Source organism: Hippoglossus stenolepis, chromosome 12 (genome assembly GCF_022539355.2).
Source record: "Hippoglossus stenolepis isolate QCI-W04-F060 chromosome 12, HSTE1.2, whole genome shotgun sequence".
Lineage (NCBI taxonomy): Eukaryota > Metazoa > Chordata > Actinopteri > Pleuronectiformes > Pleuronectidae > Hippoglossus > Hippoglossus stenolepis.
Window position 1 is genome coordinate 8792458 of NC_061494.1, and position 25409 is coordinate 8817866.

Sequence of the window (25409 nt, forward strand, 5' to 3'; positions counted from 1 at the left end):
GTCGCGTTTGAAATAGTGTGGAGAAGTATTCAGGGACAGAAAACAACAAACAGAAGAAGAGCCAGGGGTTTGTTACACTACACAAAGATATGAAAGTCAAGAGATACATATGTCATAGGGTTTAATAGACTTTTTTGTTTTTACATTTAGAAATCAGATGTATTTTGTTCAGCATCTTTGAAGAAAATAACAAAAGTAGATATATATTACTAAATGTACATTTGTGGATAATACAATTTAATTAAAAGTTTACTATTTAAGAAAATTATCTTACACTATCAAAACTGTAGATGAGATATTATGAAGACCACACATCTACCCACATACACCAACTAAAGAAAAGAAACAAATAAACTAACTGATGGATTTCCTTGACTCGTGAAAGGAGGTTTCATGAATCACTAAAAACAAAATTCCAATCTTGAAACAAAAGCATAGCTGTTCAATAAACTGAAAGATATAAGGACGGCCTAGAATATAACATGGATATGAATATGAAGCCTTTTCAGATTCCATTTTACATGGAACATATTCAGGAGAATGGTGCCTTTAAATTCATAAACATAATATCTGTAACGTTTCACACACACAATACACTTAAGGAAAAAGGCAAACAAATATAAATTACTAAATTATATAAAATATACAATTAAATAAAAAGATACATTTGACTATACAGATAAAATTGACTTTAGTGTCAAGAAGTTTTAATACTGTTTATCCCTATACTGTGATTTACCATTTATTACTTCATAGCTTGTGTTGGTGGAACAGGGGTGATCCTTAAAAACACAGTATCAGAGGACCTCAAAATAACTAAATACAACATTCAAACTGTAATCAGTTCCAATGAAAGTTTTTTTTCACTGACAAGTTTCAAGTTGTTTGCTGCTGAGCTTGTGTCATCTGAGGCCGTCATGACCTTTTTGTCTATGCCCCTTATCCATTCGCCAATTTATATATACAAATATGAATGGTAATGCGAGGAATCTGACCGCAAAAGCCAAAATATTACAAAATCATTGTATCTGCGTTTGTGGTGCAGAGATTAGCAAATGGAAAAGGGGAGAGAGAGGCTAATTAATATATATTAATCACATGTTAACATTGCAGTACTACTCCTGCTGTTGTGTTGTCATGTCCCCATTCAGCCAGAGAGGCAACAAAATAAAAAATAATACCAGGTTTAGGTATGGGTATTAATCTGCTCTGATGCCTTCAGGCTAATACAAGCTGCTATGCCTCACACTGTGTAAATAATTATATGCAGGCCTTAGATCTTCTATGTGGTCATTTTATCAAATGCAAATTGATTTAAGAATGTGTGTAATATAAGCACCATATCAGCTAAATAAAATGCAATGACGTTTTGAAAAAAATTGATTGCCATTTCCTCTCAAAAACAGGTTATAAAGCTGCACCCATTTTAAAACCCTGTCGTCCTCATCAGATATTGTTAAGTTACCACACCCATTGCCACTCGGTGAGCATTGGGGGCCCCTGTTTTTCGCTTTGAGCTGTATAAAATATATTTTAAGAGCCAATTTCTTGGATATATAAGCTGTTTATTTTATGTATCTGGATTTTGAGATAGTCCTTTAAAAAAAATGCAGATTCAGGATATATTTGAGCAAGTCCGTGTCTCAATGAAACTGTCCAGGTTGTACCCCGCCTCTCGCCCCAATGTCAACTGGGATTGATTCCAGCTCCCCCTGCGACCCTCAAAGGATAAACAGTATAGATAATGGATGGATGGAATAACTTAATGATTCTATTAGCAGCAGTAAGTCAGTAAAATCTGACCATAATTGTTTTAAGGCTTGTAGTCAAGAAAATTCTGTTCATCAATGGAAGGTTTTGGAGTTGTCTTATTAAGCCATGTCCGCAATTTAAAAAAAAGATTTGCATTAAATAACTGAACCGCATGTACTAAATCACACCATTAATCACATTACTTTATGAATATATAGAGATTTGTTTGTAGACAAACTGAATGGCACACTGTACAACTGGCCCTGACTTGATGTAATATTTTCCTATTTCACTTTTCCCACCCTTGTCAGTCCAAGTTTTGACAGCAAAAGGATTAATTTATAAACATCAAAGACTATAACACACATATAAGATAAGATACGATCATTCTTTATTAGTCCCACAATGGGGGAATTTGCAATATTACTGCAGTAATGAGTCATATAAGTCATATAAAAATAGGCATCAGTAAGTTATAATAAGTAAGATAAGATACTCAAGTGTAAGGATAATCATACTTAAGTGTAAGGAAAATATAGAAAAATATTGGATGGAATAAAAACTAATATATACAATGTAAAACCAGGAAAGATATGTGCAGTGTATAAGGACATGTACAGTGAATGGACTGCACATGAACCATTGTATTGCACAGACAGAATGAATATTGCTCAGTTAAGAGAGTTAGAAACCAGAGTTAAAGTGCAGTGCATATTGGATGCGTGTAGTTCTACTGGGAGCAGAGCTATTTTATTTCTAAAGACTTTTTTCTTTTGTGCAAATCTGTGAATGCATTCAATTGTCTAATCATTTATTTGTTATCTTCTTTAATTATTGGTAAAACACCAGTTATCTGTGAAGGTTAGGATTTAGGGTCAGTCATCCAGGTCATGGTATCTTCAGGTCTATGTGTACATTGACCTTCCATTCACCAGATCACTACATAATGTTCGATCCCTGAGGTGAACTCCACTGTTGTCACTGTCCTTTAATAACACAACTATTGTCCCAGCATCGGTCACGCCCCCTGGATCTCTCCTCCAATCACTCTATGTTTTCTTTAATCCAGCAGCCAATCAGAGTGCTCTGATGTGACTGTGATTGTCGGAGACGCCTCTCACCTGCTCCACCGGAAACCCAGTGACCCTCTCACATATCCAGGCTGTGACAGCTCTTCGACTTCACGCTTCCCTGCTGTTTGCTGTCAGCTCATTAAAAATACATTGTAGTTTGTGTCTTTAGGAATTTGACATTTCACCGGGCTCTTCGATCCCAGTGACAGTTAGCTGCTAACTCAATAACCGGCAACAACACGGCGACCAGCTGACGGAGCTTGTTAGCCTGCTAGCCCAGCTGTCTCTCCGGTCTGACTGCCCTTTGTCTTTACAGCCAAGCGAGCTAGCAGCCGTTTGTTTCTTCTTCTGGACTAGCTAACATCGGCATTTGGCAATTTATTTGTTTTTTTTCCGCTTGACAAGAGTTACGCAGACCAAGATAGGCGGCTTGGGATCCAAGATGTCCAACCGAGCGGTGTGCAGAGAAGCATCTCATGCGGGGACCTGGTACTCTGCTTCGGGTAACTGTCAACACAGCACCGTTAGCATGCTGTGTGCTAGCTGGGTGTTGTTGTTTTTCTCACGGCGGTGTGGTGATTTTGGTTTGTCTGTTTTTTCTGTGTGTGACCGTCAATGTCATGAGACTATATAGCACTGTCGAAATCATGGGTTGCCATCGCAGACCGTTGTTGCTAACGTTTGGGGTTTTATCGCTAATCCAGCTGATTTAAAAAAAAAAAAAATAAAAAAAAAAGGTCGGCTAGCTAACATGTAGCTGCCATCGAATGCTTGATCTTCTGTTGTCTCTTTGTCGCATGGCTGCTTTGAGCGAATTCAGCACTTCCTCCTCGGGTGGTCGATTGAGATGTTTCCAAACAAACGGACATCTGCTGCAAGGCGTTTTATCTTCGATAAGTTCTCGAGCCTGTCAGCTCATCAATAGCTAACTTGGCTAATTCTGCAGAACTTCCTGGCCTAGCTACTGTCTGGCTAGACAAGATATTTCCAAAAAGAAATGGCCAGTAACGGTGTTAACCGAAGCTGCAGGTATAACATTGGCCTCATGACATCGACTAAATGAAGAACTATTCCCTGCCATGTATCAAAGGCCTGTTTAGGGCAGTGCAGAAAATTAAAGGTTCATGTTGCACCCCTTCCCCCATTTCCCCTGCTAGCCGCTAGTTAAACCATGCGAGCCTCCCTGTTTATCCCGTAAAGATTAGCTTACTGCATTTTTCATAACAGCTTTACAGAACACACACGCCAGTCAAACACACCAGCAATGTTTATATTAATAACGACACATCCGATATGTCCATAAGCTTAACTAAAGGCTGAGCTAATCCCCCCCCTGATCCCGATGTTCTTGCTCATTTAAAAAAAAAATCGATTGCTTGTTTTTCCAGCAGATTTAATTATGAATATCATTTACATACATTCCATAGATGTTCATGTGACGTTAGCACCAATACACACCGGTAAATATGAACTCTTGTAGTGTGCACAGGGAAACAGGACAGTGTGTTCCCGCACAGTCAACCACTTTAGTAAAGGAGGTTTTCGAATCTCTTGTGGTGATTGTTACAGTGAGATGTTCATACCAAAATATATCTTGATCCATTTTTTGGTGTGTGTGTCCAGTCTTATCTGTGTTGATCAGACAATTCTGTTTTTCATCTGGCTCAGTGTCATTGTCAGTCTTGCTGAGAGAGAGAGAGAGAGAGAGAGAGAGAGAGAGAGAGAATAGTATAGTATAGTATAGTATAGTATAGTATAAGTTGGTGACTTCTCTTTAATAACCAAGTGATTTGAAGAAAAGTTATATTTCCTTTATTTATTTTTTTCATTCTACCTTTTCAGGATCTCAGCTGAATGCACAACTCGAGGGCTGGCTGTCCCAAGCCCAGTCCACCATTAGACCTGCTAGGGCCATCATAGCGCCGTAAGCACCTTTTGACAACTGAAAGAAAATGTTGCGTGGTGTCTGTGATGGCATCTCGTTGTAATTTGACATGTTTTTGTTTGCAGCCATGCTGGATACACGTACTGTGGTGCTTGTGCGGCACATGCCTACAAGCAGGTTGATCCCTCTGTTACGTAAGTTATTCACATTTCAGTTTTCTATTTAATCTTTTTGGAGAAAGGGCTTTACATGACTGTTTCATATTTTACACCCCCTCCCTCCCAAAGAATGATCACATGTTAGTTCAGGTAGTTCGTGGCATTTCTGAACAGAGTGAGATTAAGTTTTTGTTGCCCCTCAGTCGTAGGGTCTTCATCCTGGGACCTTCACACCATGTGGCCCTCTCCCGCTGTGCCCTGACACCTGCAGACATCTATAGAACTCCTCTTTATGACATGAGAATCGACCGGAAGGGTATGCACTATTTTCGCTATTCGCATGTCGTTGTTTGTTGCTAACTGGTCAATTATTTTGAAAGGTATTTCAACAGTAATGTGACAGAGCAACGTAACCACAGTTGTATTGAATTGTATTGAGTTTAGGTTTTTAAATGATTTTTAGGCATTTTTGATCATGGCAGGTAAAAAATACAACCAGAGCCAATAGAGGCCCGTCACTTTGGAACTCTCTGCACACTAAACTTAGACACACTACCTCTCTAGCTTCTCTCAGATCTCAAAACTTTATTATTTTTGATAGCTTTTGGGAATGTTTGATTTGCATTAATTTATACAGTTTTTATGTATTTTTATTATTTATTTTCTATACTGCTTTATCTCTTATCTGGCCAGTGTCCTTTCAATGAACTGCTTTGTCGTGTTCTTAATCTTGTGGTTTTAACATTGTTAAGAAAAGTGCAATATAAATATAGTTATTATTATTAATAATATTATTATTATTATTATCATATTAGAGCTATGTTTGACCCTGTCTTCATAATCTAGCCCGAATAGAGGTCCAAGACCTCAAACAGTCTTGGGAGGTGATACCCTTTTAATTATCCTCCGGGGACCAGACACTTCCCCAACGCTTTGTCAACAATGAGGTTCGCTCGGCACTAATTTAATGGATCTCCAAAAATGATTTAATTAGTTGTCATGGCCTTGAACTAGCACAAATTAAATTGAAACTCACCTCTGTTTTCACAGTTTACGCTGACCTCTGGAAAACTGGGTTGTTTGAACGGATCAGTTTGCAGACAGATGAAGATGAGCACAGTATTGAAATGCACTTGCCTTACACTGCTAAAGCCATGGAGAGGTAATGCATATAGGAGTGGCATTCACTGAACTAAATAATTGACACAATATACGCTTACAGAGTGGAATGTCTCACAGAATGAAACTTTTACTAAAGCTATGAACTATTATTGAATAAGCAAGAATGCAGTACAGTAGTTTTTATTTTATTTCTGTCTTTATTTTTTTTCCGCCTCTCTATGTTGTGAACTAGAATAACATTGATGTAGGGACACATAGAAAGTAATCCTTCTGTTAGGTTGGCAGAAGTTAGTGACATTTTCTTTGTTCAGAAAAGCAGGGATCAGGTAGAATGAAGTGAACCGAGCAACATACAAGTTTACCTAAAACCTGTAGAGAAACATTATTACTTATTATTAATCACGCAGCAGGTTGTACTCTTCACATCATTTTTTACTGATGCATGCTCTAACTGTATTCTTGCAGATTTTATTTCCATTGCTGAACATTGCACACAATTTTGACAGCAAGGTGCAGTTATTGTGCTCAAGTTGTTAATGTAATAATCTGATGTTGCAGCCACAAGGACGAGTTTAGCATTGTCCCTGTGCTTGTGGGCGCCCTGAGTGAATCCAAGGAACAGGAATATGGGAAGCTGCTCAGCAAGTATCTGGCAGACCCTTCCAACCTTTTCATCATCTCCTCCGACTTCTGCCACTGGGGTAGGTACTGACAAATATAATCAATGGAAATAATGCTCATTCTCTGAGATTATTCTGTCAAACAAAAGTATAGGTCATGATCTCAGGCTCATTCAGCCCTGTATGTCATAAATATGACATATTAGTGTCCAGCTTTGTCCTGATGTCCATTTCTGCTTTAAAGGTCAACGGTTCCGCTACCTATACTATGATGAATCTCAAGGGGAGATCCACAGGTCTATTGAGCATCTTGATAAAATGGTAAACACATATTTAATTTAAACGTGAGGTCACTTGTGTAATAATATATGTAAACAAAAGTTTTTGTTTATCTTCTGCCACATGTATGCTAATGAAATGCATACTAACTAGATATTATTGTTACCACAGGAAGTTTGAATTCTTCATACTTCAATGTACCTCAATGCATAAATCATGTTGCAGGAAGTTTAAAATACAGAAGGGCACAGAAAATATGGTTAGATAAGACTTTGTTGAACATTAGGCATACAGGAAGTACTGTTATTATAAGATCATTAAGAAAGCTTGTTCGGAGACAACAAAATATTTGAAACATGAGAAGCAAGTGTCCCTTGTATCTAAATATTATGGCACAGGAAAAAAAAGTATATATATATATTGTTTTTATCAACTTTGATTTAAAAAAAAAAACCCGACTTATTAAAATGAATGGTGTGTACTTTTAGGAGAGTCATAAAAATGTGCATTTAAGTTTAATGACTTTTGTTCCACTTTTTCCTCTGCTTGTGAAGGGAATGGGCATTATAGAGCAGTTGGATCCTGTGTCTTTCACCAACTACTTGAAGAAGTACCGCAACACCATCTGTGGGCGTCACCCAATTGGAGTGCTGCTAAATGTAGGTACCACAGAAAAAGAGACTCACCAGGTGCATCAGTATTTAACATGGTAATGATTGATTAACCCTGTATTCTGTTAATGGCAGAAGATTTGCACCCAGAATTCTTAATATCCTTGATTTCAGCCAGTGACAAAAGCAGCCTCTTATTTGTCATTTAAAGAAAAATGGTACTTTAGGAATGTATTTCTAGACACTCTGTCGTAATGTGTGTGAGCACACATGGCGTGTTGCCTGGTGTGAATCCGTGACAAAGTGGATGTTTCTGTTTTGCAGGCGGTGGCTGAACTTAGGAAGAATGGTTTAGAAATGAACTTATCTTTCCTGAACTACGCCCAGTCAAGCGAGTGCAGGAACTGGGACGACAGCTCCGTGAGTTACGCTGCCGGGGCACTCGTCGTTCATTGAGGGCAACTTTCACAGGGACCAGTGCAACGCCGCCACCCTGTCCTTACTATCTATCGCCATAACCCAGACACCCTCCCTCTCACCCCACCCCCAATTGCGCCCACTATTTGCAGGAAGGACCTAGACACTCAAAGCCAATACAGTCTTCTTTCTCTGTCTCCCGCTCTTCTCCACCCTCCTCTCAGTTTGAAGTGTGTCTCAGAGCTTTTGGTTGATACATTTATCTTGAAGAGCAGTTTTGAGATTATGTTGGAGCAAATGGTGTGAGGAGATGTGAGGAATGCATATTAATTTGGCTCGGGGGGGAACCGCCAGGAGGGACAAATCTTATTTGGGTTTTTGGAAGGACCTCAGTTGTCCATTTCAGTTTTTCCTTACAAACGATGGATTTGAGTTGTGATGCAATCTTTACATTTGGACTCTTGGCAATCTGTGCTCATGTTATTGCCTCCGAAAAAAGGAATGAAAATATAACTGCAGATCTTAATATAGAATACTGTAATGTTGCCAGATGAAAATGAAGTGAGTGTTGTGACATGACTGCTTTAAGCTACATGCGACTTAAATTTAAAAAAGTGTCATAGGCTATTTCTACCGTCGCATTATATTGTAGTTGCTAACAAAGGGCTGCACCCAACAGAGTTCACTAACCCCTGTACAATACCAAAAACATTATTACTCTCATAGTAGTTTTATTAAATATTATCTTTTATTCATATTCTATTCCTTTTTTTTTTTCTCCCTTTTTTGGTAGTATTATTAGATGTGATGGTATTTACTCAAGTAGTGTGTAGATTTAAACAAAAGGAGTCTTGTCAGTTAAAAACCAACGACATGGTTTGCCTGTTAAATTAGTGCGTGTGCAATGCTGCTCCCAGATTCCAATTATACATGTGTAGCATCATAGATATGGTTTGCTTGGGCCAGACTGCAGCTGTGGGTGCCGCAGAAATGTCATCGGAGCTGGATACTGTGTAAATGAATCCCAACACTGACACCACTAGTCTTTGTTTACACTGCCACCTTGAATCTCTGTTGTTATTGAATTGTCTTCATAGTAGACTCAATCTTAATTTTTGTTTTTACAAAAGTATAAAAAAATGTCTTTTGTTGCACGCTCAGAACTGATAGAGCAGCACAGCTTTTGTTTTAGCAGTTTACTAATTCTGTCCACGAGGTAGTGATAGACATTTCTTTTTATGAATGTTTTTATATCCAAATGCCAAATGTTATTGTGAAGATTTCAGTCTTCATCCTCAATGGTTTGTTCCCATTTTTTGTTACTCCTTAATTAATGAGAGTAGCTAGAAGAAGTGATAGATGGAGGTTTAAGATCAGCACAAAGTCATGATTCAAGGTTTAACAATTTAAAACAGGGAAATGTGGCTCCATGCTCTATTATTGACAGGTGTAAATCTGTTAAAAACATGAATATATTTTTTTGCGTTATGTAACGTCAAGCAAAAGGATCCCAGTTATGAAAAAGAAAAGTTATTTGCAGTGTAATCCTGCTGCTTGAAAGACTCTCAAACTGCATACAAACAACCTGAATGCAGTGAACCTGATGATTCATAGTGGCAGGCTTTCAGGGACAGTACGTCAGGCGGCACACAATGACTGCTGTCCTTTTCATCTGAGATCTGAACATCACTTATCTCTGACCTTTGCTGCTGACTGATTCCCATTGAAATGATTCAGTCCCCGAACATTCGTCTCCCGCTCTCGGCACCACAATCATTACGCTACAATATCTGGCTGAAGCAAGTGAGCACAGACTGAAAAAACGAAGCCCCACACTCAATTGACCTCTGATGATAATTTAAGGGGAAACTAGTAAAGCATAACACACTGTTATTGTGCCTTTTTATCACAGTTGCACATATACATAAGAAGTGTATTCTCACTTTTAGTCTTATTTTAGGATGTGTACTTTCAGTTTTTATTTTTCCCACATGTACCCTCCCCCTTGCCCAGTGCCCAACAAAGTCTCCATCCCACCCAGCTCTCAAGGAGTGTGTTACATCTCCCTCTAATCTTGTTGGTCAAAAATGGCCCCAACTGTAATCTCCTTTCTCCAGCAGGGAGCGGTTCTGTTCTGTTTTCTCCACCCTCACCTCATTCCTGTAGAAAGAGACAAAAGGCTAAACCTCAACACTGTTCTTTTTTCTGTTTATGGATCTTTGTTTGTATTTTAGAAATGTTTTTTTTTTTTGTATTATTTTTCTCTTGCTTAGAGAATGGGAAGTTACACGTCACAAACCTAAAATACTACTTAACTGCTCCCTAAATGGAGCTGTTCCGATCTCAGGTTCCACTGACAAAGCATCCCTACAGGCTCTTCAGATGAGGCCAAGGATTCATGTTACAAAACATAAAAAAGTAAAATGTACTGAAAAGCACGTCTGCTCTGGTGTCTGCTTCTTCAAGTATCTGCAATCACACAAAATGCTGACTTGGTTCATACATGTACTTTTATAATTCACTGTTGCAGTAGATTTCAGCGCTGCAACAGTTCTATCATAGTGAGTGAGATTAGTCTGGTTGGGAACTGTGCCATTATCAACCCAGTGCTGCATACACTGTTCTAACTGGTAAAATGATCCTGGCTATAATAAATATCTACGACGTTTATCCATTTAATCAATTTACTGTGGCGACGATTAGAAATGTCACCAGCAGAGGGAGCTGTGTGGCTGGAGGAAAATTAGAAAACACAAAGAACACATGGTTACTGTAACTTGGATTGTAAGTATAATTATAAATAATATATATTTATTTATTTATTATTTATTATATATATATATATATATATATATATATATATATATATATATATATATATAAAATAGATGCTAGTTAGTTTATTGAGTGCATCAAGCTAAATGATAATACAACAGTCCTGCAAGAAATACTCCCTTCATGAAGATCATTATGTTTCAAGAGAAGTGTTGATTCAAACTGTGGTCATTTTGGAGGATGTGGCTTTGCAGTGCTTTTCAATTGTATTGTATTTTACTGAGAGGTGTTTCTGTTATTTCGTCTTGGGGTTTAGCTAAATATCGGAAACAAGTTGAATCAACACAAACTCTAAACATTTCATTGACTTTATTTTCAACGTGTATGAGGCATAAACACACATTGTATTCAATAAACACACATGCTGCTGCCACACTAGCAGCATCAGTTGGAGGTAGGAGGCTTCATACAAGCTGAAGATGACCAGAAATATCCAGCCGACCTAATATGTTTTATTAAACATTTTAAACCCAGTACTAGTCTACATCTCATAAAATAAAGAATATCATTGTGTGATAATCCTTAGATTATAACAGAAACTCCTGTCAAGCCAGGTTTTATTGTTCATCAATATTCAGTTGCTGTGTAATGTTTTCAATGAGTCATTTAGGCAAATGGTCGGATCAGGAGGAACTATAGTCACAGGCTTATTTGATTTGTGGTCCTGTGTATACTGAGGTGGCCTGATGTAATGTTAATGATCACGTTTATTTCACTATTGTACACTAATGACACATTTCAAACCACAATCAAGGGAATTAAAAAAAAAAATCCAATGCTGTACTAAACACTATGAAGTGTGTTCACATCTAGTTGATTGAACCAAATTAGGTAATAATGAAATCAGCATTTGTATCTGTATCTGGACTTTGATGACTTCATTGTAACTTCATAAGTTATGGTGATTTTTGTCATTCCTCCTTTTCAAGTGCCTTCCACCTGCTCTGTTCGGACTGGACAAGTTTCAGCAGTCCTCCCGACACTTTGCAGATTTATTCATATACTGAGCCACCCGATTTGACATTGGCACAAATGTCTCTGTGTGTCTGTAAACAAGACCCAAACAGCTATAGCCCCTGATGTTATAGTGATTATAACATTCCATTAAATTTACTCCACTGTTATTGAAGCTTTGTGACGTAAAGCAATTTGACATCAATGCTTGCATTCCAAGGCGGGAAGGATAATGATAACCTTTAGAAATGTTTGCCCATGCTGTGAAAAAGGGAGCAGTCTTGTGTTTCAGCAGGCTGACGCACCTTTCTCTTTGATTTGGGAGGAGTCAGGGAGGCTTTTTAAGATCTATTTAACTTTATACAAATGCCTAAGACGAGTTTATGAGCAGAAAAAATCACTGCAACACTCTCTGACCCTGAGAAACAGACCTGCGACATGCACTGCTAAGGGAACTTGGCAGCCTGAGCTGTGGGATCATCCTGATAGGACCGTGGCACGTGGTCCATCACAGGAAGACGCAAACCGACTATGGCCGCCATGGTACCCTCCTCTTCAGCGAGGACGGTCTCAGCCAGAGTGGCCTGGTTCCTCCGGGAGATACCGGCTCTCCTCATCCCACTACTGTTATTGCTTGTACCTCGCAAAGAGCCTCCATGACGGGGAAGCACCTGCTGCTTGGGACCTTTTGCATGCATTATTTTCAAAGGTAAAAACAGACATAAGCCTTGGTTTGGGTCTGTTTGATGTGTATGTGAAAAGTAGTGTGGTAATGTACTTTAAATATATTCATTCAAAATATAAGCAATTATGTTACTTGTTTCACTGGTTTGACACAGTTTGTAGTTTTTAACATATTTACAAACTTTTTGTATTGTATTGTCTTTTACCATCATACATTTTTTTCCCAATTATGGTTTTGTTATATTTGTCTCAAATGTATGAACCTGCAGGCTATTGTGCCGTGTGAGTACTCAATGAATTAATCTATTCATCATGGATCCAGCATTCACTAAAGATGATTTCCCTCCATATTTAGTTCATAATAGTGTCATAGTGCATGACACAAACTGTGTTTTTTTAGTTCAAACCCATGTTCTTTATGTATTACATTAATGAGTACAGCCATCATTTTCTATTTCTTGAGAGGAAATAACAAAATATTATTGTTATAACCATCTGTTATCATTTTGTCAGTGTTCCTATAGTGACTATGTCAACTGAGGAAAAGGAGCTTTGAAAATAATATATCTTGTTATAATCTGAAGGCTTAATGACATCACTTTCTTGTTAAATATGAAATAATATATTCCAGAATTCGTCCATGTGGTTGAGGCACATGTTATTTGCATGTAATTTACCAGCATGGATAAAGAGCAACACAAACTCTTTTTCCACCTACTGCATCGACCACTTCCTCACCAGTCACAGGACATTTGTGTATTCCCTACTGACCAGAGGAAAGCCTCTCCCACTGGGAGTGATGGTGGCAGCAGGTCTCTTCTGCTCTCTGAGTGGGTTCCTGCAGGGACACTACCTGCTGCACTGTGCCCAGTTTGATGATGGCTGGTCAGCTGACTATCGCTGTAAAACTGGTAGGAGCAGCACTTGTTCTTTGCTCAACGTTTTATTTTGAAAACTTAAAGCAGCACTATGTAAGTTTTACTGAGTATCAGCGCCCTCTGCAGCCACACATGGTAATTCATGTGAGCGATCAAAAGTAGGGTTGGTGATTTGTTTCTGAAACACTTTTTCTCTTATGTGGTAAAATCATCATCTTCATATCCCGATAGCCTTTGATAAAAAAAACAAATGAAGCAATTGGTTGGCATTTCTTGCCCATGCTCCCACTACACATGACCAGAGTCTTCACAAGCCGGAGAGACATATATTATGAAGCAGAGATGATTACCAGAAGTTAGAGAGTGAGTCACAGAAAAGTCAGATTCCAGTAGTTGTGTGTTCGTGTGTTTTGGGCCGATGGGAGGGTATGGGATGTATCTGGTGCATATTTTCAAATTGAAGCCTGCTCTTGTAAGCTTTTCCAGGATTATCCAAACTTTAAGTGGTTTTCATGTAGAAAAAAAACAATTCCTATCAAACTGTTGATCGGAGCTGAATGGTTCATATTACCCATGAATCCCCCGTCTTCCTGAACCAGAACAGCAGCAACTGTATTAAATACATAAAACTCTGTTCAGAATTCTTGACATTTCTTTGAGTTTCTTCACCGAATATTGGAGAAAAATGCTTATTTTTAATGAATTTGATGTCTTTTTAAACTCATCTACAGTCGGGCATTGCTAAATTGAATTAGCTGGGCCTGACTCTGGTCATAAGCTGCAACCATCAGTCTGCTCACCAAAGTTACATAGAGAAAGAACAGACATTGAGGGTGAGGAATGGGAATGGAAGCTGCACTATTCTCTCTATTACAGTCAGTGTACCATCAGACTAATTTTAAAGCTGCTATTGTAATGTAAAACTGTTGCATAGTGTTAAAGGCCTATGGGATTGTTTCTGCCTATTTATGTGCTTCATGTGACATTATGACACTGAAAATTTAGCCATGTACAAATACATGTTTTTACTAGGTTCAGTAGTTTTTTTTTAAGTTGGAATGGCCATCAATATACACAGTGACTATATTCTATGAAAACTGAGGAAACCAGGAGAAGTTATTTATAAGATTCCAACAGGTAAGAAACAGAGATTACATTTGAGCTAACTAATGTCAGTTCTCATAGTGACCTGTGGTTTTATTCACTCTCCTGCAGGAGGTCTGTTTGAATATGTGTCAGCTGCTAACTAGGAGAGATGGTGGAGTGGTTTGGCTTTGCTGTGGTCACCTGGTCCCTTCCAGCTCTCTCATTCGCTGTGTTTACCCTGGGTTTCATCGGACTAAGAGCCTATAACCATCACAGGTGCCTGCAACGTTTCCAAAAAGCTAAGCACTCTATGTACACCAACACCTACCTACATTACCACGTGCCATTTATGAGTGATAGTTATCTTCTCCACTTTCACAGGTTTTACTGGGAGAAATTCAAAGACTATCCTTAGTCACGAAAGGCTTTAATTCCATTCATCTTGAGCAAATAGCACAGGAACCCACTCATTTAAAATTTAGCTTGAAGACATTTGTGTATATTATTGTACATAACAATTAGAACAAATTAATCGTCCAAGTCTTTTTATACAAACTGCTACAGAAGAAACCTGCAGGAAAAAACTGAGACTTTGTGTAAAGATATAAAAGTTTATTTTATACAAATACGTTTGATTGCCTGAGGGTTTGTCTTTGTATTTTCATACCTGTCAGGTGGTGACTTTATTTCACCAGCAGGTTGAGACTGGTAATACTTAAAAAATGTATGGGGGGAGAAAACCTTCAGAAAAGGCTGGTGGTGCTTTTTGGTGTTGTGTTGGCAACAAAATATGTGGCAGCATTGGTTGCAGCGTCTCCCAGTGCTCACCAATGGTAACTACAGCTGAGACGTGCTGATTTACATAAGGGATGGTTTGGTAAATTGTTCCATAGAAGCCAAATTATTTTGATTCATTAAATTTTTAAACTTTATCGCACTTAACTTAATCTTCATTTAAAGAGGATTTTAAGTCATTGAAGTGTAACAGGCTGGAAGTTAAGTCAATGACTTAGCATAGAGGAATAAACAGAATAACAGAATAAAGGAAATTAAGAAAATTCCCAGTAACTGTAAAAACAGTAAAAACATTAATTCTTCACTTTCATCTTCACAAACTAGAATCTAGCACGAGACAAAAATACTTATTCTACTAGTTCACATCTTTAATTATGTATCTCACATCTAGTGCGAGATTAGCAGTTTCTACAGCCACTTGCAACGCGTTGAGTTTAGCCGTGAAGGAGTCCAGCACACGTGGCTGCACAGGAGAATCTGTAGTGAGGGCCGCAGGGGAGAACTCAGCATATTTAGTGTTTAGGTAAGTCCACTTCTTACTTGAGCTTCCTTCCACCAGTCCACAGCCACAGAAGCCCAAGCTATCCTCTACACATCTGTTCATCACATCTGCAGGCAGGGTCCAGTGGTGAGCATGAGTCAGATCTATTAAAGAATTCCCACCATTGTGTTCCAGTGATTTGGCCACAGACTCCAGAGAGCTGCAGAATCTGTCCATGCCGAGAATGTACTGTGACTGTGAGCACCCTAATGCTGCTGCAGACTCCGTTACTCCGTTTGTGCTCTGAGATGAAAAAAATAACATAGTAAATTTTTATGTGATCGCTGTAAAAATAAGTGAAAACAATACGACTCGGCCGGTATATTCCTCGATACTCTGGATCTCACCTCGTGTCTGACGTAAGCAGCCAAGTGGGTCTCAGTGCACCCACCTCCAAATAAGGCATATGGCTCCCTGAGGGTGAGCCTCAACACATGTTCTGTCTTCTGGCACACCACCTACAACAGATGCACAGACATTAAGATGTCAGTTCATCACTCACATTTGCCCCCATTAATTGATATTTCAAGCTGATGTCTGTGTCTGCAGACAAATTGAATGCCTTTTAAAATAAGTTTTAAATTACTTTGTGCCAAACGATGGATGCTTTTATCAAAAGTACCTGAGAAAAAAGCGAATCCCTTCCCCCGAGAAACTCTTTACAAATTGTGTTTTATGGGGCCATATGCTGTATTATTGATTGCACAGTGGAGATTGTACTATAGTGGAAGGAAGATGCATCTGATGTTATGAACTGAACACTCCTCACTTTATCTTACCTTCAGCTCGCTTAGCATGGTCTCGTTCCTGTGGCAGAGGACCATCGTGCAGATTGCCGACTCCCCGGGGCCGAGTAAATGCAGCATAGTCTTGGATCCAAACTGCCTTATACTGAGATCCCTCACCTTCCCGTAGGCCTTGGCTGGAAGTGCGGTGTGCAATGTGGCCACAGGATGAGCACCTTTTGGTTAGAGTAGATATTAAACAGGATCTCAGATACAGAGCAAAGTAATTACGAGTACAGACTATGTTCTATGTGGACGATAGATTATTACCTCCACCAAGGAGGTTACGTTTGCACCCCTGTTTGTTTGTTTGTTGGATGGTTGGTTTGATTGTTCGCAGGATCACACAAAAAGAACTGAACAGACTACCACAGAACTTGGTGAAAGGATGCGGTAGGATCCTATTCAGGGGGCGAATCCAGGATTTTCCCCCCATGTTCTATATATATAACATTGTGAGATGGGAAGTTTTTCACCATTTTGCCAGTGAATAATTCATGGAACTTGATGAAAAAAATGAGGAACATTGAGGGAAGTTGAGAGTTACGTTTTAGATTTGAGTGTGTGAAAATTGTTGCCGCTTGACAGTTGGTCCTTGGCAGAGCTATGCGCTCGACTGAGTTTATATAACACACGTTCCAGCGTTCCTAATACAATAATTCCCCTTAATTGGTAAGAGACATATTTTACAGTAACATAACATGTGTACTGTGCATCACATATACATTGGGTAAAACACAATTTATTGCACTGTACTATAATACTGCATCAGATATATTACTACAAGATCATATTACTTAATGACATTCGATGGCATTGAAACATTTCTGTGGGAAAGTGTCTGTATAACACAGATCTGCAGTGATAAATCTGCCAACAGGCCCATGCCTGTACTTCAAGTCTACCTGTAAGGAGAATGAACGGTTCCATGTGAGTGATTCCCAATCTCTCGATCACAATAACACCTTGACTCCTCAGGTATTGCTGTAGGACTGGGTGGATGACCTTCTGACAGACAAAGAGCTTGACGTCATCTTCAACCGCCTGCTTGCCAAGATCCAGGAGTTGATCCAAGATCTGTGCGTCTGTGTCTACACCCGAGGACACTTCGATGATCCCATCTCCGAGTTCAGGAATGTCTCCAGCAAGGGATGCACTGAACAACAACGTGCGCAGTGGATGGGAACTCAGGTTCTCTGACTTGTCGATGCATAGGACACCAGTGACATCCACCAGCAAACCTGGAAACACTGCAGAGTTGAGCACAGAGTGGCCCTCAACAGAGATGGTCACTGTCTGGCCCAGAGAGACTGTGCCTGGTTTGTCACAGGGAAGAGTCAGTAGAAAAGCCTGCACGGCCAGCTTGCTGATGTGAAGCGTCTCTTGCCCTGTGAGCATACATGCTGGTTTGCTGGAGATAACACTGCGAGCTAATGCGATCAGGTTGTGGCTGCTGCAGAAGTCGAGCTTCACTTTACAGCAGCAGTCCCCTCTCTGCAGGTAACTGACGCACACACCCAGGAAGTGCCTGTTCAGCCTGATACACACGTTTCCTCTGAGGCCACTTTGCTTTGCTTGTTCGATGAGATCCAAACACAGAGTGGCAGCGAACAAACCGCAGTCACTGAACCGGGACACGTGGTTGAGGATGGAGGTTGTTATGAGGCTCACAAGAGGCTGTGAGGATGAAATGGCTGCGAGGAGAACTGATGAGGTCGAGGTGGTGACAACGTGTCCTCCGATGTTGTTGTGAACTAGTTTCAGTTTACCAGTCGGACCATAACAAGACGCCAGGAGCTGCCTCAGTAAACGAAGCTTGTTACAAACGTCAGTGTTGTCCAGCGGCAGGTCCACACACAGAGACGGACATTTCTTGACAAGTCGGGACATCACCTCACGAAGCAAAGTCTCAGGTCCACACTTTGGACATTTAAAGCCGCTTTTAAAACACTAAACACAGAATGTAGCGTTACTTAAACACAACGGTGTGGTTTTAGACTGGGTTGTGAAGTTGGACTTAAAAAAGACTACCTTCAGATCTTCCATCTTACGCGCATCTGCTTGTCAAGACTCTCATTTAGGACTCATAGCATTGCCTGATCAAAGCGACACCATTTTTTGCAGACATACTTTATTTCATATATTAAAACTCCCCGAATTACTTTTTATTTCAAACAATAATGGTCATTGTTTTGTAAAGGCTGTACCTCAATACAGCATGGAAGCATTTCATTTCGATATTAATCAAGGCATTTTAAAGACTGCCCCACGTATCCATGGTAGCGGTTAGAGCGTCCGGGTCTTAGTGGGGTCCTGTTCCGTTCAGAGTCGCATTCTCTCGCTTGCCTTTGGAAATTGTTGCTATCAAAACAGAAAATCGCCTCGTAATCACGTGACTCGGGTTCCTCTTTAAAGTAGATAAAGAAAATAGCTCGTACTCCATCTTCCACATTTTGGCAGAAGCCGTTTATTTGACAGACGGACTACAGACCAGACGGAATGTGACGTCATATCCTGCAGCCCTCTCGCTCGACAAACATTCAAACTGTTGGCGGTACGTCTGTTGTTACGTCTGTTGTTACGTCTGTTGTTGGTTTTAATCTGTTTGTTGCGTATTTACGGTGCAGTTAACGTGTCGCTGTCCGATCATGACTTAACGTCAGACTTCCCCTGGTGTTTCTTAGCAGTCATCTTTCTTCTTACGAGCCCGGGGCTGTTAAAATGAATTGAACAGCTACTTGATACTGTTGGGATTTGGGTTCGATCCCTGTCAGCTGATGTTGAGCTCTAGCCACTCTTCCTCAGGTCCACAAAAAACATTAAAAAAAAACATGACATAAAAGAAGAATATTAAAGCCTCACGTTGCAGCAACCAGATAAACTGCAATTGTTTTAAAATGTCATAGCTTCAATCTTACTTCACGTGCAGAAGTCACGTTGTCTCGGTTCGTCTGCACAACCAGATTATGCAGGAGTGTACAACCACGTGTAATCCATGACTGTACATGTTTCAGGTCAAACTGGCTGAGTGCTGTGTTCAATGCAATGGCTCCTCACAAATTTGTCATAAAGGTAAGTGAAAAGGAAATATACAGTATAAAGGCGGAAAAAAGAAAGATCTCTGGAATTATTAGTAGAATATATTCATCACATCTGTTTTGTATTTTTTATTTACAATATAAAAGCTGTACCCTTGTTACCATGTACAACCTGGTACGTCTTATAATCTCTCTATTACACCTTTGTGTGTCCATTAAACAAAGTAAGATGCTCTAATCACAAATACATCAGCAAACAAAATGTTTAACTTAAAGTAAAAGCAGGGTTTTCTGCGGGGTCTTTAAAAGTCTGAAGAAGTTTAGTTCTTAAAAAGTCTTAAATAAGTATAACATATTACATACTGGGTCTTAGATATGTTTAGGTAGGTCTTAAATGTGTTAATGTTCATTTGATGCTTCTTCGTCACGTTTTAAAATTATTATTTAATGAGAACGTGGAACTGATAATTGATAGTCTACAATCTAGTCTACTGTCTTTAATTATGAGGAAGTGTAAGTAAATCTGGGACTCTGACGTTCCTTCATATCTGTTGTATTTGACATGTCTTAAATTTCATTCATTATGGTCTTAAATAAAACATGTTGAAACCTGCAAAAACACTGTAAAAGGTTATCATTGGAACACATATCATATTCTTTAGTGTTTTGTGAACATGTACGTATGACATGTTAGAAAAGATCTTGTTTCGTAGTAAATGAGATTGTTGGTGCTTCTCAGTGACCACAAAACCTCACAATTACTTTAGGCAAAATGTTTTCCCACATAGAATGCACACAAGATACTGAATAATAAAGAATAAGACGGATCTGCATTTGATCAAGGCTTTTCAACTTCTGTTGCCAGCATTCTTGATAACCACTATGTTTATTCTCCTTCCAAACAGTAGAACTGCTTCACACACTACTTCTTGGCTCAAGTTATCATGGTCTATCTTAAACCAATGAAAAGCGGTTGTGTTTTTGGCAAACATGTGCAACACATGAAATTGTGCTTGCGTTTCTAACATTTACAATGTTCATATTTTGTTGCAAAGTATTCTGCCTGCATTCATTATTTAGTCCTCCTCAGTAGCAAATTTATTTGGCCACTAGGGGGAGATACAGGTGCATGTGTCGCTTGTCTTGTGTTCACATTCTGATGTTGTTATTCATCCTTTAGAAGATGTTTCTGGTCACCTTTTGCAAATCTAAACTGACTGCCTCCCTCACAGGCTTTTGTCAATGGAGGCCGGCACAGAGCAGAGGAAACTCATTCTATTAAAAAGCCAAGCTGTTCATCCTGTGTCTGATGCTCTGTCAGGAATAATGTACTTCAGATGTTTTTGTTAAGTGCAGGGAAAGCCGCTGGTCTCTCTTTTGTTGATGTTTCATTTATTCAGAGTTTCGGATGAGGGCTGCAGACATTCGCGCTGAGCTCTCACATCCTCCATAATGCCATGTGTGCCTAGTTGACCAGATATTGCATTCACTCCCTTTATTTGTTTCATATGCATGCCTGCATACAGGCCACCTCACGACCCCCCTCAGTTGGCTGTGGGAGAGTAAAACCCTTGAGGTTCACGGAAGGTTCCTTCCCACTGGGCACATAATGATACTGTTGTGTTACGCTGCCTGAGAAAATGCACACAGGCAGCCTCTACCATGCTTAACCAAGTAACCACAAACAATTATGTTAGAAGGGATCAGTCTAAAGAACAGCATTCAAGGCACTACCCGAGGCTTCTCTTTTGCAAAACAAACACCACTGTCCCCCATGTTTTTAATGACCGAATCAACTTCTCAGAACATTAAAGAGCAAAACTGCACGGACACTGTTATTACCGATGCATGTTGCAAATTATTTTTGCCATCTTGCACAGAGAACGAGGATTACTGAAGCAGTTATGAGTTATGTTCTTGAATTATCCATGCCATCTTTAGTAGGATGTACCGCAGTATGTTTTACGTCCCTTTCTCCCAACATGTTTTCAAGGCAGCTCCTTCCCTGGTCTGTGGAACTGCAGGAGGGGCTGGTATGCTTCTTCTTAACTAGGCTCAGACTATATAGTGACCTGCCACTTCTCAGACCTCCTGAAAAGGGCCTGCAGGCTAAAATGCTGATCCACTGAAGCACTTGCTTTCTTCCAGGACATTGCTGCGGCAGAACCCTGCAATCTGCCTTCTATTAGCAATATGCACTGCTGACTTTCTAACCATCTACTGCAGTAGGTTGCGACAGAGACCAAAGTTTTTTTTAAGAATAGAAAGTTTGAGGTATCACAGAGAAATTTAATGTAAGAGGTTTATGTGCTGGTTAGTGTTGTTGTCACTCTGTAGATGAGCTCATATCGGACCACACATGCTTCTGTACCAAATCCTTGCAGTTTGAGTTTTGCCATTTTCCAACTTAGGGATCTTTTACAAGAGGAGGTGACAGTGTTAACAAAACTAAAAGCCCCCTTTCATCTCAACACTGCTCTATATTACCACACAGATTTCATATTTCCTATTGAGGCCAAATACTTCTCAGCCTGGTGTTTCTGACTGACTAACAGTTTCTCAAGGATGTCACGTACTGAGTTTTGTTTGCTGTGTGTTACCTGGAGATATTCCTGTCTGTTCTTGCTGCTGGAATTCCACCCCTGGGTTGTGTCTCTTTTTATCATCAAATAAAGAGAACTCAGGTGTGTTAACCTTCACCTGAATGATGGGGGCTTTGCACACAAAATGCGTCCGCGCACTCTCTGTAAATTACATTCGCCTCAGTAATAGTCACGACTCAAGCTTCGCTGCTCAGTATCTGGCAGTATGAAAAATTGGAACGTAGAAATGTTTTTTTTTTTTTTAAAGGGGGAAACCCAGGTGACTCACAGCACAGAGAGTGCAGACAAATAAGGCCTGAGAGCAGAGTTGTCCCACCCACAGATCTAAAGAGCTCCCTTGGGTTCTTTGCAGACTTGCAGAAAAGAGAGAGAACGTCAGAAAAAGAGAGAGACAGAGGGAGAGTGGGAGAGATGCAAGTTTTATTGAGTGAGACCGCATCTGCTGCCCCTTCTCTCCCAATGTAAACATCTGTGGCTGGTTAGTGTTAGCCTCTGAGCTAAGTGCAGTCCGAGAAGGTCTGGTTCTTATACGCTGCGATAGCAATGGCAAAGGGCAGCGAGGTGGGGAGGCGGGTGAAGCCGCTCATAGAGATTTGGGCCCCGTGCCCAACATGGAGCAGCACAGACGGGAGGACGGAGAGCCAGGTCTTGGGGAAAGATAAGGGAAGGTAGAGAGTGTTTTGGGAACTGAGAGTGATATAGACCAGAGCCCTGAAGACCAGAAAAGGGAAAGGAGACATCAGTGAGTCTGAGTCAGGGGTTGTTTATTTACAGACAGGAAATATGAAGTGTATGTAGAGGATTTTTCTCATGTTGTGTAGTGTGGACTGTGGGCAACTTTTTGGCTCAAACATTTATAATGTTGTAGTCTTTGTTAACCCTTTGTTTCCTGCAGGCAACAGTTATCAGATTGGCAGTGCATGGGAGAATTAGGATAGAGAAGTTGAGCTTAGCCTGCAGGAAGACTCGGTCCTATTCATTCAGTGTGTGACAGCACACAAAGATGGCACAATAAAGGATTTGGTATTAAGTAGCGCTCCTTGCTGCCTCTCATTCAGCCTTCAGCCTCTGTTCATAACTCTAAAAGGCCTGTGCAAAACAGAGAACAAAGCAGTGGTGGCCCACTTTAGTATGCATGAAAAGAGTAACTTCCTCTAGAACTTGGCCCTTTATCAAACCTCTCTTTCCACCAACAGTGACAGTTGCTCAGAGTATTGCCTTAAATGTGTCCATGCAAAGTATAGCTTTAGTGAGCATACGGGATGTTTCATTTTCAGATTACATTACTCAAAGAAGGCGAGGTCCTTGTGGTCTGATTTACTACAACTAGAAAGCAGTAGGCTGCTTGCACAGATCTGACTAAAGAGGGACTACTGGGCTTTGGGGGGGGGGGGTACGTGGAGGTCATAGTTCATGGCAGAGTTCAGCTTAGAGATTCACTGGTCACTCTTTGTGCTGCAAGTCGACAAATTTAGACCACATGATGTGATTGTAGCCTTTGTTTGAGATTCTGCTGCTTTTTTTTGTCTTATCTGCCACACACAACACAAATGTCCTTAAACAGCGGCCTGGACTCACCGATTGACACTTAGTGGGAAATGTGTGTCTCCAGCAAACCACAAGTTCTCCTGGCCAAATTAATAGTTTTCTCATTAGTGTGATTGCATTAGTTTGCATTCCTGACAAAATCCCCCATTTCTGAGAATTTCAGGGTATCACATGCTTTTTTGTTTAAGGGGCAGACCAGTGTTTATCATTAATGCCCAGTTCCCAGTCGAGTCTTGTCCGCCGCTCTAATGTGATAAAAGGAAGTTAGTCTAAGGCTCGCTAGATGTCTGGCTTTTAGCCCAAAACACATTCAATCAGAAGCTCAGGAACCACTTTAAGAGATGCTGCTCATACTTCAAGAGGACCTCTCTAAACTCATACTGCCCCTTCTGTCCAAGTTATTGATCAAATTAACCTTGTGTTGTTCTTTAGATCTTGCAATAGCTTGTGTAATTCTGAGCTATCTAGTGGTCTAGAAGACTGATCTTGAGGTCCCTTTCAGGATACTCACACAGGTAGGGAGCAGAATATTAGAAACCTCCCTCATTGTCCAATAACACACCACCATTCTTTATGACCGCAATAATCACCAAGGACGTGAATTACCATTTTCCTGACACACTGTCAACAAAAACTGAACATTACAAGTAAAAAAATAATCCCAGGGCCACTACACACAATTAAGTGGTATCGCATTCAGCATGGTACAGTTCTTATACTTATCTGTAATGACATTCTTCAAAAGATTTCAGGTCAGGATACCAAAACACATCAAGCGTGTGTCAATTGCAACCCCAAGAAACCACAGTGGGGCTCGTCCTCTGGTTCGGTGGCGTTTGGATTGACAGGGTCTTGACCCTCCGTTGCCAGGCTCTCCCACACACTGGTAATTGTCGGGGGCAGTCAGCTGGGCCCACCAGTCATCCGTGGACTGACATGAGACAAAGGGCAGGGGATAGAGAGAGTAGTGATCTATAGGGACACGCTGATTCTGAGAGGCAGCATGCACACATTTCTGGTCCATAGCGTTTTTTTTTTGTTGCTATGTAGGTTTTTGTACATCAACTTCTTTTTCTACTAAGTGCTCCTGTGTTATTTACAGTGAATATTTACCAAGTTTATATTTTTGTTTATACCACATGTTAATGCTCCGACTTTTGTGCTCACATATTTCTGTAATAGAGGGATGAGTCAGAGGATCACAGATTTATGCAGTGTGTTATTAAGAGACTTAGAATCCCATTAGTTTCCCATTAGTCTTGATGAAGCGGATGCAGAGACTTCAGTACAAGTTGGCACACATTAGGAGGTTAGTGATTGACATATTCTGCAGAGCAAGGAGCGACTAAAACATTCGCTGATCAGTCGTATGGTGACCTGCATGTCAACTAAAGGAGAAATAAGGAGCAGCTTCACTTAAATTATTATTTATTGAAACACGATGAAATAGGAAAATCCTCTTGTTTGGAAAAATACTAAATATCATGCAGCTTGATTTGGTCTGAGCATGCAGCTTTTTTTGATCTATTGATTGGTTCTATGGATTATCAGGCTAGGGATGTAACGGATAACATGCTTAACTGAATAACTCTTATTTTCAACATGTTCCCAAGAACTTCAAAGACACACAATACATTCAAAGAAATCAACAATATTATCCTAAAATCCAAAACACATCACCACAGTTTAAGAATAGAAATAATAAACTCCCACATCAAAACACAAGGACGGCTCAAGTAACAATA

General features: G+C 40.0%; 3 protein-coding genes and 1 pseudogene across 3 annotated transcripts in view; 3 read left to right on the top strand and 1 right to left on the bottom strand.

Annotated features, from left to right (window-relative positions):
- The first annotated feature begins 2865 nt into the window (after positions 1-2865).
- On the top strand, positions 2866-10355 carry memo1 (mediator of cell motility 1). The gene is made up of 10 exons (XM_035172621.2): positions 2866-3116; positions 3231-3328; positions 4668-4749; positions 4836-4904; positions 5072-5184; positions 5919-6030; positions 6549-6691; positions 6855-6931; positions 7444-7548; positions 7825-10355. Exons 2-10 carry the CDS (start codon positions 3268-3270, stop codon positions 7954-7956), a joined length of 894 nt encoding a protein of 297 aa, XP_035028512.1. The 5' UTR covers positions 2866-3116; positions 3231-3267; the 3' UTR covers positions 7957-10355.
- Positions 10356-10891: 536 nt separating this feature from the next.
- Positions 10892-14808, top strand: LOC118119142 (annotated as a pseudogene).
- Positions 14809-14951: 143 nt separating this feature from the next.
- On the bottom strand, positions 14952-18543 carry mkks (MKKS centrosomal shuttling protein). Its single transcript, XM_035171767.2, has 4 exons — positions 17381-18543; positions 16470-16651; positions 16038-16148; positions 14952-15933 (listed from the first exon to the last, which is right to left on the bottom strand). Exons 1-4 carry the CDS (start codon positions 18363-18365, stop codon positions 15505-15507), a joined length of 1707 nt encoding a protein of 568 aa, XP_035027658.2. The 5' UTR covers positions 18366-18543; the 3' UTR covers positions 14952-15504.
- Positions 18544-18808: 265 nt separating this feature from the next.
- LOC118118570 (SLX4 interacting protein) overlaps positions 18809-25409 on the top strand; it is a 32252-nt gene continuing 25651 nt past the window's right edge. Inside the window, exons 1-2 of the mRNA XM_035171694.2 lie at positions 18809-19029; positions 19490-19547. Of these exons, the coding sequence (XP_035027585.1) occupies positions 19521-19547 (27 nt within the window). The 5' untranslated portion in view covers positions 18809-19029; positions 19490-19520. The remainder of the gene's footprint in view (positions 19030-19489; positions 19548-25409) is intronic.

Bases quoted from the DNA above. Each gene is read 5' to 3' on its own strand.
- memo1 (XM_035172621.2), top strand. From the start codon at position 3,268: ATGTCCAACCGAGCGGTGTGCAGAGAAGCATCTCATGCGGGGACCTGG. The intron at 4,905-5,071 runs GTAAGTTATTCA...GTTGCCCCTCAG, and splicing joins CAGGTTGATCCCTCTGTTAC to TCGTAGGGTCTTCATCCTGG. The intron at 7,549-7,824 runs GTAGGTACCACA...TCTGTTTTGCAG, and splicing joins CAATTGGAGTGCTGCTAAAT to GCGGTGGCTGAACTTAGGAA.
- mkks (XM_035171767.2), bottom strand. From the start codon at position 18,365: ATGTCCCGACTTGTCAAGAAATGTCCGTCTCTGTGTGTGGACCTGCCG. The intron at 16,652-17,380 runs GTAGACTTGAAG...TCTAACCAAAAG, and splicing joins ACCGTTCATTCTCCTTACAG to GTGCTCATCCTGTGGCCACA. The intron at 15,934-16,037 runs GTGAGATCCAGA...TTTTCATCTCAG, and splicing joins CTGCTTACGTCAGACACGAG to AGCACAAACGGAGTAACGGA.